The sequence below is a fragment of the Tetrao urogallus genome (genome assembly GCF_951394365.1).
Source record: "Tetrao urogallus genome assembly, chromosome: 6".
In the NCBI taxonomy this organism is placed as follows: Eukaryota; Metazoa; Chordata; class Aves; order Galliformes; family Phasianidae; genus Tetrao; species Tetrao urogallus.
The window spans coordinates 34,331,972-34,349,947 of NC_136819.1; the positions used below are offsets into that span (position 1 = coordinate 34,331,972).

The 17,976-nt window shown below is 36.7% G+C and overlaps 1 protein-coding gene across 1 annotated transcript in view; it reads left to right on the plus strand.

Annotated features, from left to right (window-relative positions):
- Positions 1–17,976, plus strand: part of SCFD1 (sec1 family domain containing 1) — a gene marked incomplete at both ends in the record, with an annotated part of 44,826 nt that overhangs the window by 950 nt on the left and 25,900 nt on the right. Inside the window, 12 exons of the mRNA XM_079537455.1 lie at positions 2,971–3,041; positions 3,894–3,982; positions 4,655–4,745; positions 5,458–5,580; positions 5,969–6,056; positions 8,498–8,587; positions 9,653–9,708; positions 10,664–10,749; positions 12,466–12,565; positions 15,642–15,781; positions 16,644–16,734; positions 17,075–17,148. Of these exons, the coding sequence (XP_079393581.1) occupies positions 2,971–3,041; positions 3,894–3,982; positions 4,655–4,745; positions 5,458–5,580; positions 5,969–6,056; positions 8,498–8,587; positions 9,653–9,708; positions 10,664–10,749; positions 12,466–12,565; positions 15,642–15,781; positions 16,644–16,734; positions 17,075–17,148 (1,099 nt within the window). The remainder of the gene's footprint in view (positions 1–2,970; positions 3,042–3,893; positions 3,983–4,654; positions 4,746–5,457; positions 5,581–5,968; positions 6,057–8,497; positions 8,588–9,652; positions 9,709–10,663; positions 10,750–12,465; positions 12,566–15,641; positions 15,782–16,643; positions 16,735–17,074; positions 17,149–17,976) is intronic.

The following is a 17,976-nucleotide window of genomic DNA, read 5'->3' on the forward strand; positions in this document are numbered from 1 at the left end:
TGCTAAGTCCTTTTTGAACTTAATATTTTTCCAGCTTTTCTGTACCATAATTATACGTTCTCTGATCTCACTATAGTGTCCATCTACCACTGATGGAACTGATTCATGTTCTTTTACAGTACTTTTTCACATACTTACACCTTTTTGATAAAGCCCCTTGTCATTGAGCCTTTATTCCCTGCAACTTTATTCTTTTATCTCTCACTTGACCTCACCCTTTTTCAACCAACGTTCATACACATGTTATCTCCTATTGGGGCAGTCACTTGCAAGGAGGTAGATGGAAACAAGTAAGAGGTGTTCAGCAGGATGAAGACACTTTGTGTAGTACGTATGCCGTTGTATGTGCCTGTTTCTGTTCTGCTGTGGCCCTGCTCTATAACCAGAGTGTATCACTGTACCCCACTGTAAAAACCCAATCCTTGCCCCACACAGAGTATTCAGCATGAAGTGGAAGAGCAAGAACGGAAAAGATAAGCAGCCAGCACATCTGTAGGTTTTATGATGGTCACAACATGTTGGTAGTCTGATTGTTGCTCTTTTGTAGGTAGCTGAAGCAGAGTTTTAACTTAAACGGTAACCTCTACAAGGAAGTTGCTTCAAATGTAGTAGTTCCAAAGTGCATAACCACGTAGCTTTATACAAAATTGTTTGTACAGCTGAGCAAGGAATGAAAGATGCCATGGCAGCAAGGGAATAAAGAATTCAGGAACAGTCTGTAAGCAGCAGTTTCTGAGATTGCTCCATGGTTTAAAAAGAAAAAAAAAAAAAAAGTATTAAGCAACATAGAAGGTTTGATTCTAGGGAAACCTATCAATCACTACCAGTCTCAGCAGCCTGCAAAATCCACATGAGCCTGCAGCAAGCATGCCCCTGTGCAACAGTACCCTGTTCTCCGGAGTGCAGCCAGATGAAGGGGAACAGCCACCCATCTACTTGATCCCTGCAGGTTGAGGCATGCCTGAGTCTGTGTTCTGTCTGTGCTCACGAATACAGGAAGGTTGGTCAGCAGAGGGCCACTGAGATAGGCGGGGTTAAAGCTCTCACCTCAGCCAGGGAGGCTCCCAAAGTGGGGTTCAGCCTGCCTACAGTAAGGGCTTCAGGGGGAATATGTGGGAAGGACTCTGGGAGGAGAGTGCCAGGTTCTTTGTGGTGACTGTGGGCATAATCTGAAACAAGACATGTTTGAATTGGATATAGGGAAATCTGTTCTACCACAAGTCAGATGCTGTGCAGGTTGCCAAAGGAGGCTATGGCATCTTCTTCCTTGGAGGGTTTTAAGGCCTGGCTAGGTCCCCCAAGGAACAAGACCTGGCTTGGCAGTTGATCCTTCTTGAGGAGGGTGGGCTTGAGAGCCCCTGGGGTTCCTACTGCCTTGGCTACCCAATAGTGCTCTCACAAGCAGTTTTCTGCCTGAGAGTTAGAAGTTACTCATTTTTACCTAGATAGGCTCAAGTAGTCAGCCCAGGTGAACCTCATGAGTTCAGTCAATTACAGTGTCTTGCACCTGGTGCTGGCAGCCCCTGCTACCAATACAAACTGAAGAACAAAAGGATTGAGCATAGCCCAAAAAGAAAGAACTTGAGGGTGTCCAGCAGTGTTTGCTTGCAGTTAAGTGGGGCTCAGCTACATCAAAAGAAGCAATGATCAGTAGATCAACTGAGGTGATCCTGCTCCTCCTCTCTGCACTGGTGAGAACTCACCTGGAGTGCTGTGTCTTGATGTGGAGTCAGTACAGGAGAGGTGTGGATCTGTTGGAGGGTGTCTAGAGGAGGGCGGTGAAAGTGGTCTAAGGAGTGGAACATCTCTCCTATGAGGACAGGCTGAGAGCTGGGGGGGGGCTGTTCAGTGTGGAGAAGAGAAAGCTCGGCAGATCCTGATTGTGGCTTTTCAGTATGTAAAGGGAGCTGTAAGAAAGAATGGGACAGACTCTTTAGCAGGTTCTGTTGTGGCATGGACAAGGGGAAAAAGGGTTTCAAAATAAGAAAGGGGAGATTTAAATTGGCTATAAGGAAGAAGTTTTTTACTCTAGGGGTGGTGAGGTGCTGGAATGGGTTGCCTAGAGAGGCAGTGGATGCTGGAGATGCTCAAAGTCAGACTGGAAGGGGATCTGAGCAACCTTATAGAGAGCTGTTTGTGTCCCTTCTTCATTGTTGGGGATTTGGACTAGGTGACCTTTGAGGGTCCCTTCCAATTCAAATGATTCTATTAACTGCTTCTATTTATGAGTAAAGTGGAGTGTGTAGCCCTGATGTCTGAAAGTTTTTTTTCTCTTTGCAAAGGTCTATGACAATTGTGTTTTTGGATTTTGAGAGGATAGCCACAAGCTTATGTTGATGCAATTAGATTTTTACTTTTAGCCAAAGCACATGGTGTATTGTTTAATCAGGTGAATGAGGAAGGTCTTACATATGAGCCGTTAGAAAGTGGAGGTAGATGAAAAAATTGGCTTTGTTTTGTGTATTGAATTTGAAGTTAAATGGATACGTGTTCACAGAATTTTCCTGTTGCAGATTAGGGGTGCCTTTGTGCTCCCTTATGCAGCAGTTTCTTACAAGAGCTCAAAATGTTGAAAAATAGTGTCAGTTTTAGTCAGTCAAAGAAGTGCCCCGTACACTACGTGATGTTTTGATGTGGAATACTGAAACCCAAAAAACATAGAACCATGACAGTGGCATACTGTGTGTATAGTGTTCTGATTAGGTAGGAAGAAGCAGAATGATAATAAAGCAAATTAACTCGTAGGCTGCAAAATGCACTTTTCAGGAAGAGTCTGAAATTAGTTTCAAGGCAAAATATGATAGAATATAGCCCATATATCAAAAGCTGCATGAAAAATGCACACGTGATTTGTTGCATTTAATTTTTAAGTTTTTCTTCTCAAACAGAATATAAAATCCTGCTAGCATGTTTAATGTCTGTTGTTAAAGTGCAAAGAGGATAAAGTATTGCTCTACTCCTGTTTTCCAGTGGCTTTGAAACGTATGCTGAATTTCAATGTTCCTCCTGTTAAAAACAGCACAGGGGAGCCGGTATGGAAGGTAAGGACTGCATGAATGGGAATAGGAGAATTTTACAGTGTTTAAAAAAAAAAAAAAAAAAAAAAAAAAAAAAAAAAAAAAATTCAAATTATCAAATTTAAACTAACTCATGAACTCATGTATGTTGTCTTGTGTATGCAACTTACACAGAATATTTTTTCCTGTGTGATATGAATACAGAGCTAGACATCAGAGTTACTGAGAAAAAGACATTTGACATATTGGCTAGTTAAGTATGCTGTGACTGGTTCTTTAGGCAATATATTAATGAGCAACTAAAGAGGGTGTTTTTGAAAGGTGCTTATACCTCATGTGTGGCAGGAGATTGCGTGATACCTTATGGGTGCACTCAGGAAAAAAAAGAAGCATGCGGAAAAGAGAGAACTGTTGGGAGCCTCAAGTTTAAGACAAGCTGAGTTCAAGCTGCCCTCATTAACTTAAAAAAAAGTAAATAACTTGTCACTTGTGAAAAATTAGTGCTACTTGAAAGCATATATTGTTTTCTCTTTTCATTAATGTCTTTCTCGTTCTGTGCTTCTCCCACTGTTTCCCCCCACACGTAGTCAGAGAAATGCTGTATTTATAGTGACCAAGTTCTGACAACAGATTCTTGTTTGACTTCCATTTTTTTTCAGAGGAAAATGATGGTTTTTTTCTACTTTATCATAGTTTCTTAGTGGGTTTTTTCTTTTCTTTTTTTTTTTTCCACAAATGGAAACCTACTACAAAGTAATAAATTGGTACATGTTTATCATTCTTAAGGTTAGGACAGTAGTTCCTTAAGCCTAAACTGCTGTATCCACAGTTTATTGCTTAAAAAAATAATAATGAAAAAATGTATATCTATTTCAGGTTCTCATTTATGACAGATTTGGCCAAGATATCATCTCACCTTTGCTGTCAGTGAAAGAGCTGAGAGATATGGGGATCACTTTGCATCTGTAAGTACTTCTTCAAAAGAGATTTTTTTCTTCTTTAAATGACTTTATCTAATATTTCCCTGAAATCGTGAACAAACAAAAAAAAAGGAACTTATTCAATGAGTAACTGCTAAAATAAGAATTATTTAGTGTTCAGTAGGATTTCCTATTGTATAGAGGAGGCCTTTGCTCAGAAAAGTAATGAGAAATCTAGTAAAGATTTTTGAGAATGCCGGGACAAATGCCCATATCCTTTTATATATTTTAAAATTATTTTGGCACAAACTGTTTACATGAGGCAATGCATGATTTTTGCTTGTGTTTTTACACACAGACTTTGTCTTCTGTCTGTGATAAGGAGCTTTAAGTGTTATTTTAAAGGGTTTCTCACGTACGGAGTTCACGGGTGCAGTATTTTACCACAGAATCATCTGTTTTTTAAGATTTCTGAAGCTTTTCTTAAGCTTCAAATAAACTTCAGAGAACTCTGTTGACACATTCAGCTATCAAAAATTATACAGATACAATTTTGCTATTTTTTCATGTTTTGTTTGTGCTAAAATCTGACCAAATATAAGAACGCGTTCTGGAAAATTAGATTTGTATCTGCGTAAATAATTGAATTAGCATTTATAATTTTATATAAATGAAAAGAGGGATACAGCGGAGATGGCGTTTTTATTTTCTTTTCAGGCTTTTGCACTCAGATCGGGATCCTATTCCAGATGTTCCTGCTGTCTACTTTGTAATGCCAACAGAAGAAAATATTGACAGAATGTGCCAGGTAACTTGCATAATTAATATTTAAGATGAGTGGACGCAGCAGGAGTAGTGTGAGATAGTTCTGCATTGATGTCAGCATGACTTCTGTATGTGTAGTTCTTGTGCGTATCTGTTTTGCTTCCATTTTACCTGTGTCAGCATGCCACTGTGTGTGAAATATTATCCAAATTTTTTACGTGTAAAGCTGTTTCCCAGAAAGTAAAAGTGTAAATATGTCTTCTGTCTGGGGAGTAAAAAGATGAGAGTCAACAGGCACAGGCTGAAATGCAGGCAGACGGTTTGATCAGGGACTGCATGGAGTTGTCTTTGTTGGAGACATTCGAAACTCGCCACAGTGGTGAGCCACCTCCTGTTTGACTCTGCTTTGAGACAGGGGCTGGACTCAGCTGCTTACTTTCTGTGAGAGAAACAGATGGAAGGTAAACATAGTTGTTGTCGCTGGAAATATGTGGAATAGTAGCTGCTATCTGGTATCTTAAATGTTATTTCCTCTTTTTTTTTTTTTTTTTTTTTCAGTTCTCTGTTAGATTCTATCAAGCTGTGTAGTCAAAACACTTCATGCAGGGCTGTATGTTTAGATGGCCAAGCACTTCAGAAAAATTGACTATGGATAATTGGAAGATCACATAGTAAAAGGTTGTGTATTTTTTAATAATTAATGTATGTGTTAGTACTTATTCAGGCAAAAAGATTGTGGTTTGGCTTTCTTTTAGGATCTTCGAAACCAGCTTTATGAATGTTATTATTTAAACTTTATTTCCGCCATTTCAAGAAGCAAACTGGAAGATATTGCCAATGCTGCCATAGGTGCTAATGCTGTAGCTCAAGTGGCTAAGGTAAGAAAATGCTCCAGTCTGTGTTGTACAGCATAATACTGTTACAAGTATTGCAGTCTTAAGTAACTGCTTCTGTGCCACAGACAGCTTTCCTGACTGAAATGTGAGCAAAATAAAAGTTTAGTTAGGTTTGATGACAGACATGGATTTACTTGAGGAAAAGTGTCTGCAGCCATCTCATTAATCCAGTTTAGTGTTATGTTTCATCTTAGTCCGAAGCCCAAGTGCGTGACTGTTGTACTGAAAGAGTGGAAATGCAGTAGTTGCAGAATGTTTCTGATCTCACTAACTCACTGTGTGCATCCAGTCCAAAAATAAGTAGCAGCAAATTACTGGTGTTTCTGTACTTCACTCTGGACTGTTCTGACCATTCTTCCTTTATTTTTAGGTGTTTGATCAATATCTTAATTTTATTACTTTAGAAGATGATATGTTTGTATTGTGTAACCAAAACAAAGAGCTTGTTTCATATCGTGGTAAGTAAGATTTCTTTGTATAAAAGATATTTTAAAGTTGAAGTTTACTTTTGAAGTTACAGTTAACATCTAACAATGATTTTTATTTTATGTTGATACAATCAGACTTTAGGATAATCTGTCAGATGTATAGTTTAATATGAAGTAAGCAGTTCATACATCTTAGTTTAGGCATCTCTACTGCAAAGCTACTGTAATATTGAAAATAATTGTTTTCTTAAATGACAAATTCAGGAAACTAAAACTGCACCTCGGACGAGGTTGTTTTTTTTTTTTTTTGTACGTGTGACAGTACAGGAAAAAGTGTTTTCACTTACACTTGTAGGTAGGCACAGTGGGTGGCTGCTTTGTTTAGACACCAGTGTTCAGTTGCAGTCCTACATGCAGTTCTTAATTAAATATTTTGGTTTTTTTTGCGAATGGTCAGCTAGAAAGTTACTGTAGGTAATGCAAAGCGAGAAAAATAACTTCAATTGATAAGAGTTTTATGTATCGTCTAAACAGTGACCAGTCAGTACCTGCTTTTCTTGGTCAGCACACGAGAACATGCATCCAAGCATGTGGGAGTATGCTGGGAATGTGCTTAGGATCAGGGACTGGAGTAGCACAGGGAAGATTTTGGGAAAAACATTACTGAAAATAAAAGGTGATGGCTTCTGTGACCATGTGGACCCATTTACTTTTGTCCGCTTCTTTGTGAAGTCTATGAGTTGAAAGTGAAGTCAGTCTCATGGAAATGTTCTTGCTGTCTTATCATATGGTTTCTGTTGGACCCTACTCCAAAAACAGTGAGGATGCCCTGAATCACTTACCTCTGTAGGTGTTAACTGCAGCAGCCTAAGTAGACAACACATGCTACTTGTTGTCGTTGTCATCCATACGATTTTCCTCCCTTCTTTCACTTTTGTACTCCTCTGAGCCATTCAGTGTGCTAAACTAGCACAGTGACTGTCGCTCTACCTGCATTGCTATCTGCTCAGGTGGCTCATTACTACAGGATGAGTTGTCTTGCTGCCCATATTGCAGCTTCCCTCTTCTCTCTCTTATATCAAAACCAGTAACTTTGGAGTTGCAGAGTATTCTGTTCTTTTGGTTGACTCATTCAGTAAAAGATAGCGACTCATTTGTGTTATCTGCAAATCCAGTGCAAGGGAAGCAGAAGATGCGTGTGAGTCAGGCAACACAGCACTTATTTTAGCAGTAGCTCCTCATTATGTTACTGTAGTCACAACATCTACACAAGTGCCACACAATTATTCCTTTATTTGGCTGCACAGAGTACTCACTAGTGACTGGGTAGAGAGATGAGAAGTCTCTGTACAGTTAACATTTAGCAGTGAGGATCTTTTGTCCAGTATCCAAGGTCTTTCTTGGAATCTGGATCCATTGTACTGAGTTTGGCCTTCCTGGGAACTTATATCAGTGTCAGGGAATTAGGGTGGTTTTGTTTTGTTTGTTTGTTTTTTTGAAAAATGGTCTTTTTATTACTTTAAACTAAAACCAGTTGTTAATAACTTTAGCAATAATTGTTTTGCATTGTGTTTGTGTGTATATATAAAGATTATTGACCGTGCCTCATGAGATTTCTATTAGCTAACAGAATTTGAATTGAAATGACTGAAAACGTTTGCACCTGTCAGTTTGTGCGATTTGTTTTTTCTCTCTTGGGTTGCTGAAATTTGCCGCTTCAGTTTCACACTATGTTTAAATCAGTATAGAAGTGGACTATTTCCAAACACTGATGGAACAGAAATCTAATCTCCTATACAGAAGTAATTAGTTTTCCAGTAGAGCACTGAGCTGATCATCTCTCTGTGAGCTCAGTCTAACCCAGGGAGGCAAAAGAAATGCATGGGCAATGAAGAAGTGAACTCTTTGTAGAGGGTAGCCCTAACAGAAAACTGCCACTTTGTAATTAGTTGTGTAATCTGCAAAGTCAGTATAAATCTGGTGGTGATGAAAGAGAGAGCATGGTAACATAGTTCAGTTACATAGAAGGTTTTCATAGCCAGAGTTCTGTTTTTCTATGACTGCAGAGGAGAGAGTAAATGGCTAATAATTCTATGAAGTGTATGTACCTGACATCCTGTTTGATGCCGTTTGAATGCTTGTTAATTTGAAAAATGGTTTCCAAATAGATGGCCATTCTTGTTTCATAATGTGATTCTGTAAGAGGGATTTTTAATAATGCAAAGATAATCTGAAAGGAGGCAATGGGGAGAGGCTGTGATATTGGGCTTTCCACGGTGACCAATAATCAGTTTAGCTCAGTTTTTAACTTTAAAAAAAAAAAAAAAAAGGAAAAAAAATGGAGAGGAAAAAGTAATACTATAAAGGCCGTTGGTAGTTGACGGCTGTTAAGTAAGAGGATCACTTTCTTAGTGTTGATGTGGTATAAACTTTTTTCTTTCACCCTGTATTTAACTCTGTTCCTGTTTCAGCCATTAACAGACCAGATATTACAGACACTGAAATGGAAACGATAATGGACACTATTGTTGATAGCCTCTTCTGTTTTTTTGTTACACTTGGTAAGTTTTCAAATTTTAGCGTATTTTCCATTCCTTTTAGAAGAGACCTATGGTCAGTGAGATACAGAAATTTTGTGATTTTTGTATAGCCAAATTAAGGCAGAAGTAGGCGTATGACAGATACCTTAATGGTTTGCTGAGTGGATTATTGATCTTTGTAGAATTATTCCTGTACGTCACTGCTGAAGAAAATAAAGGCTATGCCATGTGAGATGTGACATATTTTGTCTTCAGTATCAATGGGTGAGGAATACTGAAAGTTTTGGATTCTTCCTTTTCGGAAAATACAAGTTTGTTCTGAAGGCCAGCAGTGCTAGGAGTTTGGATTTTTTTAAGCTCAAAAAAAGGAGAAAAACATCATGCAACCCTTGCAAGGGTTTAATTAAAATACTTCTTGGAATACGAAGATAAACTTAATTTATTTGCGTTACTATGAATTATGTTGTTGCTTAACCCATGCATTTTTTTATAGTGATGCCATCTACTGTAAGTTCTCACTGTGATCAATGGATCCAAAATGGTATTCCTATGTGTGGGATCTCTCTGGGGCAGTCTTGTGGGATTTAAGTTGTCATGCTCATACAAAAGAATTATTTCCTATTTATATGTGAGATGCAGAGCTAATGATTTTTAAACCTGAAATTCCATGGAAAATGTGCTTTGAAAATGACATTTCCTGTATTGAGATGTTACTGATACATTAGTTTGTGATTCTTGCTACATTACTTGTTATTGCTTTTAAGTGAATTCTGACCTTATGAAACTAAGTTTTAATGCTTTCCTATTAGAGTTTGTTTAACCAATACATGATATGCTAGCTGTCTTTCTAGAATGTGCTGTCTTTTTCATAAATTCATGCATGAGAGTTAGTTTTGTTAAACTTCAGGTAATATACTGCTATGGAGTATTTTTTGATTCAGATTTAAAGAGAAAAATTTAATATAAGGATTGACTGCTGGAGAATTTTATTTTCAAACTATTACTAAAAAGTTGTTTTCTGCAAAGTACACTGACTTATAGTCTTAAAACTGTAATACTAGTGGAAGTTGATCTGTCTCTTATTAGGAGCTATTCCTATAATCAGATGCTCAAGAGGAACTGCAGCTGAAATGGTGGCAGTGGTAAGAAATGATTTTTCTAAGAGTGTTGCTGTTGTAAATTTTTTCTTAACAGCTTGTTTGCTTTTTTCATTGCTGCATGGAGATTTAGTGGCATTGTCTCTTGTTCTTAGTGCGGAAAATAAACCTGGAAGGACATATACCAGCCTTCCATTACGATTTTAGTTCCATGGAACTCATATTTAGAAATCGTAATACTATGAGAAACTTAAATCTGAGGGATCATTTGTGCTTTGGAGTTCTTGCAGGTTTTCTGACAGGCATTAAAATTAGAACCATGAACCTATAAATAAATTTTATAAAAAGTTGCAGTCTGGCACCAATTTTCCTGTGTCTGTATAGGAATTTCTTTGTCTTATTGAAACGCCCCATAGGTGTGAGACATTTTTATTATGCTAAAGTAATCTTGATGGTCAAATAGGAAGGAAATTACCAAATTAAATTAGAACTGAAAGTTGCTACAGCAGTATCTTCACTAGGGGTCACTGTGCTTCATTCTGTATTTCTCATAGCTTTCTTCATCACTAAAGCCTTAACATTGGTAAAACCCAAGCGTTCAGCCTGCATGTGTTCATATCAGGGATATTCTTCATTTAATGAAGCACTTTACTACAGCAATATCTGACAAGCCAGTTTGCTGCTAATGTTCTGGTTCCCTGCGGGTGTTGGTATTTTTTATTCACACATTTAAAGAGAGGATGCTTATTATCTAAGAGGAATTTTACTGGGTATAAAGTAAATATCTTCTGTAGACTCTTGGGTCTGGGTATAAAAACTGGAGGGAGAAAAAACAGGGAAGAGATTTCTTGGGCAGATCTAATGTGAAGTTGACCGTAAATGTCTTACCTATAGGAAGTATTGAAGTGCAAAACCAGCATGATATTTAAATGTTGAGGAAATAAATAGGTTAAGAGATCATTGGTCCATTAAATACTGTTTTGTATTTTTCTCCATGCAGAAATTAGATAAAAAGCTCAGAGAGAATCTAAGAGATGCCAGAAACAGTCTTTTTACAGGTGATACTCTTGGAGCTGGCCAGTTCAGGTAAGGTGTTAGTAATAACTGTATATTTTTATTGTTTATATTTCAGTTGTCTGTAAGATCTCACTAGGGTAGGTCACCACTATATGGTGAAAACCACAAGGATTAGGTTCAAATTGTGTACTAAAGTAGTTGTACTCCAAAGATTGCATATCTCTTAGTATAATTGGGTCGAAACTTACATGACTGAGACAGCGAGACAGAAATTATTTAATGAAGCAGGCAGTTAGTTCTGTTTGCCCTTTCATCATAGTCACATTGCAGTGCAGTTATATGCAGCTGCATTTCTGAGCATTTGTTAATCAACCTGTAGGTCTTTAAAAAGAAAGAAATACCCACTTTCTCACTTCTGAGCAGTAACTGTTGTAATTATGTCAGCTGATCTCTGTATCTACCAGAGGAGAGCTGCATAAGCAAGTTGGATGATTAGACAGTTAAGAGCTGTCGTGCATTTGAATCCTTTGAGGGGAAAGGAGAGTTGAGAAAAGGTATTGCAGGTGCTTGGATGTGTCTGAAATTTGTTTTTAGTAGCCTCTCCATCATCCCTTTGCCTCCAGTTAGTTGAATACTTCACTGGCTGCCTTACAAAAGCACGTTATGGTAGTTTACGCTGTACTAAAAAGGTGAGGAGATCTATTAGGAAAACTGTAGCTGAAGGCAGAGGTTATAGTCTCCTAACTGGAAACAAAAATACCCAGTTTATTTTTTTTATTATGTGGATATTACAGATTTTTATCTCATTCTGTGCAGAGCTTGATTTTAAAAAAAAAAAAAAAAAAAAAAAAAGCCACGAAGGTTGTGGGACAAAACAAAATGGGATTGAAAGCCTTTAGGAGAGAGAGCATTGCTGTGAAATTAGTTCCTTTATTTTTATGGGAACTTAATTTTTATGGAAATTGTAACCAGTGAACTTCCTTCAGGAGGGTAGCGTGCTTTCCTGTTAGGATAGCGTTATTACCCTGAGAGAAATCAAGCTGCAACATAAAGGAGTTATGAGAACCTCCAACAGCTAAATGGTGGCTGATCTTGATTTTGCTTTCCCAAATGGCACAGGCTCTTGAGATTATGTATCTGCATGTAAATACTTATCCAGAGCATGGAATTGTCTGTCCAAATAATGTAGCCATCACATTTACTGTAAGTTTTATGTTTGCTAGGGACACCAGTTGTCTTTCTGTCTCCACTGTTAATTTTTATATGGCTTAACCCAAGATATTTTGGTGGTGTTTGTTTTTTTTTTCCCCTCATAAAATTGTGTTAATGATGTAGTTGCAGAATTTCAGAAAGTAGTATTTTTTTCTTTACAGACTTGATATACAAGCAAAGAGTTAAAATAAAGTAAGGGAGTTGAGAGGCAGATTTTAAGTTTGAAGTACATAATAGGATTAAGGTCAAGTGTGACCCACTCAGGTTCTTACAATATTGAATGCTTGTTTGAAACTCAGATGTGTATCCACTTGAGGAAGTATGTGTTAGTTAATAGTTAAAAGGCTAGTTATTCTTTGGTGTTCTGATGTCTGCTTAGTATTTTTTCACTTGTTAGAAAATACTGGCAGTGATCAGTCCCAGAAGCTTTGGGGAAGGCTGGTGGAATTCTTCAGTAGGAAGTTATGCTTTTAACTTAAAATGCAATGTAGAAGGTGGCTGATATCGCTCAGGATGTTACTGGGATGTTCTGAACGTATTTAAAGAAGTACTAATAAAGTGTCATCTTTTCAGCTTCCAAAGGCCCTTATTAGTCCTTGTTGACAGAAACATAGATTTAGCAACTCCTCTACACCATACTTGGACATACCAAGCTTTAGTGCATGATGTTCTGGTAAGAACAAATCTGATTTTGTTACCAAAAGTATCTTTTCACTCAGCTTGTTATTAAACTTAATACCAGATTCTCTCCTAACCCAAAATCTGTTTTACTTCTATTTGAAAGTAGGTGGAAGGTTGGAGGATTGTTTGAAAAGGTTTCTTTAGCAGTGACTTCTAAAGCTGTCAAAAATTTGAAATCTTGATATTATTATAAGATGCATAACTCAGCACACCTAGATTATTCCTCAGTAGTTCATAATCGCTTTTTAACTGCAAATTCTGTACATTCAGTTCGTTTTTGAAAAATATTTGTAATGAGTTTTAAAACTGATTTTAGTGTTAGCTTGAATTTCCAAAAACATGTCTGTTTTACTCCACAAGATGTTGTGGACGCTCACTATAAACATGCCAAGTGGTACATGACCCTACTGTGAGAAACGTAAAATGGGTTTATTTTTTTAAAAACAAAGGTCACCTTTAAGCCTTTTCCTCGAGTATAAAACCAGTAGCGATGAGGCACTTGAATGAAAACAAATACTGTTTATTTGGGATTTGTCTATTTCATACATATTTACATCGTTAATAATACAAAAAATGAGTAACAATAATTACTTTCTGGAGGCTTTTTTGGATTGTACAGTTAGTAATGCAAATCATTTTGGTATATAGCTTTGAGGAATAATTTGCTTTTATTATTGAGGCTGTTAGAGGAAGGTGTAAAATATACGCGTGCACCTATGCACATACAGTAATTTGTTTGTATGTGCCTTTAAATTCTATTTTATATACTTCATGCCTTGTGAGCAGTCCCTTCCTATTAACCTAAAGGATGGGATTTCTTTCAAGTGAACGTTTTTTGCCGTTCTGTAGGACAAGCTGATATCAAAATGGTGGTTTGTGCTGTTTTTCTCCAATAGCTGTTGAACACGGAAGACTTTCAATTAGAAATATCGCATTTCTTCTGTTTGCTTTTGAGAGTCAGTGAAAGAATCGGGAATTGCTATTGCGTAAAGTCAGCACTTATTTCTGCTCATTGCCTGCAAGCCATTGAAGAGCAAATGCTCAGTGACTGGCTAGTAAATATCTGCCACCTCCATGTGCCTCCTCATCAGCTGCTGGCTAGAGAAAGTTGTCTGGTGGCCTGAGAACGCATTGGGTTGGACCTTGGTCCATCAAGAGGTCAGGTATTAAAGATGTAGTGAAAACTGAGTGCTTACAGATACGGAGAGGTACTGAAATAACATGACAAGAATGGTCTGAGAATCATTGAATGTTTATCTGTTCAACATAAGTTTCTGGAAGAACCTGTAAGTATTGTGTGCTGCTTCTCTTTTTTGACTGAGTTGACAAGATAACGTATTTCTTTAATGAAATTATTATCAAGTGGCCTGTGATTCCATGTCAAGGCAAAACAAAAATTAATTTCAAAACCGGTTGAGTTATTCCCATTGAAGGCAATCATGACAGATTCTTCACTAATGGAGCATAGTATTTTATTAAATGACCGTGTAGCCTCTCAGAAGGCCATGAATTGTAACTGGAAGTATTACCAGGATGTTAATTATGTACATTTTATCTTCACGTTTGAAGCTCTTGGTTAAAATATCCCACAAGTTCTGTGAAGTGTTGAACTAAGTGCTAACTGAGCCACAAAGTGGAGTTCTGTGTCCTTTGAGATGATAACGGTGGTGTTTCTGCATGTAAACAGACATCTGTGCAGAGATCCACGTTTCGGACTAAAATACCCTTTGGGAGTGGTTACAGAAAAGTGGGAGGTACAGATAGAAGGCTTTTTAAAGACAGAATGTGGAGGTCAAATGAGGAGGACTGGAATCAATAAGAACCATTTTGGTAAAACTTGTAAATGCCAAACCTAACATGGAAACTTGGGTCACCGGTGAGTTAAATTGAGCCAAAACATAGATCTCCATTAAAAATTACAGCTGAGTTTTCAATTAAATGATTATTTTTCCCTTAACTTTGTAGTGAACAAATGTACCTTAAAAATAGTCTAGTTTTACTGAAACCTTAACCTCATGCTGTGTAACATGAGATTTCTGCTCATTGGGCTGCATGTGTTTCCTTTGGGAAGCGACTTGGTTTTTCTTCTATTCTGGCATGGATAGCTTGAAATGGAATTCTGGAAGTGTGAGCTGTGCCAACTGATAACTAGAAACATTTTTAAATGGTTTTTATTTGACAGTTGCACTTACAGTGAGAATAACAAGTTTTATTTCTGGAAAAAATACATATTTTTAAAAATTCTTGACACTTCCAATGAAGTCAATATTTTAACTCCTTTAGTCATTATTTTACAAGAGATCACCTGTGAAATTGCAAATGTACTTCAGAGGGGTTAGAATAAAGTTGGCATGTGGGGTTCTTGCTCATCTTTGTGTTGAAAATTAGGGGTTATGCTGCAGAAAGCACAGAGCTGTCATTGGCAAAAGTAATGGGGAAAATGAACAAAAAGCACACAGGGAAGTAAGCAATGATAATATTGTATGTGAACATAACTCTGTCATCTTCCTGAAAGATGTAGATTTTAGATCTGCATGTGTGTGTAGTAGAGAAGAATGTGTGAAGAATGTTCACATAAATAGTCCTTCCAGTAGGTACTGCTGACAAGATATTGTTGGGAGCTTCCTTGCAACTCTGTTAAATTTGCTGCAATTTTTTTTTTTTTTGCAATTGTGTAAGTGGAATTCAACCTTAGAAATCTTTTTTTGTTTACAACGAAGATTTCCATTACTTTAAGGTTTCGACCTGAGTATTTAGAGCTTAGTTATTACCAAATAACCTATTTTCTGTATGGGAAACATTATTCCTGTCATTTCATTTTAAGAAGATTTGAGAGTTTTTCAGAAGTGCAGCTAATTTTGGAGGTCTTGCATTACAGTCATTATTACCAAACTGTTGACTGTCATCTTGGGAAATTTTAATTTAATGCTGTGTGAGTAGCTTTTCCAGTTAAAAAAAAAAAAAAAATTCTTGAAGATAATTGTCTGAATATAGAAGGCTGATTAAATGATAAATTAAATGATTAAATGTCAAATATTTACATAACATTTCTTTTCTTTTTCCCTCAGGATTTCCATTTGAATAGAGTTAACTTGGAAGAATCAACAGGAGCAGAAGGTACTCCAGCAGGTGCTAGACCTAAGAAAAAAAATAAGAAATCCTATGATTTAACTGCATCTGATAAATTTTGGCAGAAGCATAAGGGCAGGTAAGCTGTATTAGATACAAAAGTGATGTGATATTTGCTTGATCGGATCTTATGGTAGGATTTCCTTAGTTTTGCTTGACTGTGATGACATATGATTAAATACTACAGATGAGGCTCACAAATTGGAGCGTGTGCTTGGGAGTTGTGTGGTAGGTTTCAATTTTATTTTTTTTTTTACTTTTTGTAATAGTCTTAGCTATTTAAATCTGATTTTACCTGCACAAACAGCAGAATTGGAGTACAGACATAACTGTCCTTAGTTAGGAAGCGCAAAAAGAAAAATGAATGTATGCAGTCTTCACTCTTATTCAGATAAGAAATACCTTTACAAAGTTCTGTCTGCCTTTTATTGCTGTTATTTATTTATTTATTTAAAGGTTATTGCTTTTAAAGAAAGAATGTGATTAATATGGCTTGTCCTGTGTGTTTTGCTAGGCTTTAAATTTTAAAGGGAGAATTCTCTATATGTAAAATTACTTCCTTTCGTGAATTTTAAGATAAATAAAAATAATGAGGTGAATATAAATTCTGAGTATTCTTTCATGTTGTTATAATTCTATTTTTAAGTTTCTTTGGACAGACTTTTTTTTAATGGAAGGATCATTGTCCATATTCATTCCATCATTCATTGTATTTGCTTTTTGTTACGGAGCACAAAACCGTTTATCAGAATACATGTATGTAGTTACTGCTTTCAGTAATTGCTTAGAAAGTCAAACATAAAACATCATTATTTTCACATATTTGGTAATATTAATGTATTGGTATTTCTGAAATACGTTTTCAACATCACCTTGATTATAGAATGTTCTTGAAATGATTTGAGGATCTTAACTGAGCCTAATGCAGAGTATTACATTAGTCCTTTTCCAGAGGTAGCTGAATCTGTCCAACAAGAACTGGAATCCTACAGAGCCCAAGAAGATGAAGTCAAAAGACTTAAAAGTATAATGGTACGGCTGACCTCATGCTTTTCATTTGAAGACTAATAGGACTTACATATTTCCTAGCCCCCTCTGCTAGCCAACAACCAAAAATGTCAGTGCATGCTGAGTTTTAGGTGTAATGTGAACTTAGATGTAGGACTAGGAGTGCCATAATTCATTAGAAGGTTCAACTTCTTGCATGTATTGGCATTAAATTTACATAATTTCCTTTATTGTAAAACACAGTCCAGACATTAATATCACTATGAGAAAATTGGTCCAAAATGCACTGACTGTATTTCTGTGTATCATCTTCATACTCATGATTATTTTCATTTTTCTTTACAAACCATTGTGCAAAAACTAGGGCATAGAAGGGGAGGATGAAGGAGCAATAAGCATGCTTTCTGACAATACGGCTAAGCTTACTTCAGCTGTTAGGTAAGTAGTCAATATTGCATAATTTTTTAATTGGTTGGGAACTATTTTTAATTCTTTCATTCTTAATATCCTTTTAAATAAATATTTTTTAAAAAAGACTATTCAGCTCATTAATAAAACATAGATGCTGCATTATTCTGATTCAAGACAGCACGTCCTCCACAAGGTCTTCTGCATGCCACTTCAACAGCGTGTGTTTGATAGCGCTCTAAACGTAGAATCATAAAATGGCCTGGGTTGAAAAGGACCTCACAAAGATCATCTGGTTTCAAGCCACCTGCCACAGGCCCTTGAAATGTTTCATCAGCAGCAATGCTGAGTAACAAAAGTGCATCATAGATTTGCTTGCATTCTTTCACCACAAAAGCATCAACTATCTCTGCATTCCTTCCTTAGAAGAAAGTTAAAGAAGTCCACTTCCCAAAGCAACTCCTTGCTTTGTACAGTGGAACTGATTACATTTTGTGTCATGTAGTTACTGTGACATCTCTTGCCAAATTATAGTTCCTTCTTAAGAACGCTGTATGGGAAGCTTACTTTCCTGCTCCTGGTTACCTAACTTTTTGAATGACACTAAAAATCTGAGAGTTAGACTTGTTCCTAATCGTGAATCTGTTTTTCATTCCATTAGTTAGCATATTATTTGATAATTCTTTGATTCTTTGACATTATTTGATGTTCTTTTGCAGTAATTTGACAGATACTGAAACTTTAATCTGTATCAAAAATGAACTAAATGTTGATTATGTAAACCATAATTTTAATATATGATTTGTTTAGGTAAGAAGGGCAAATACCTGTTGTTGATCATGAGCTTTTGCTAGGAAT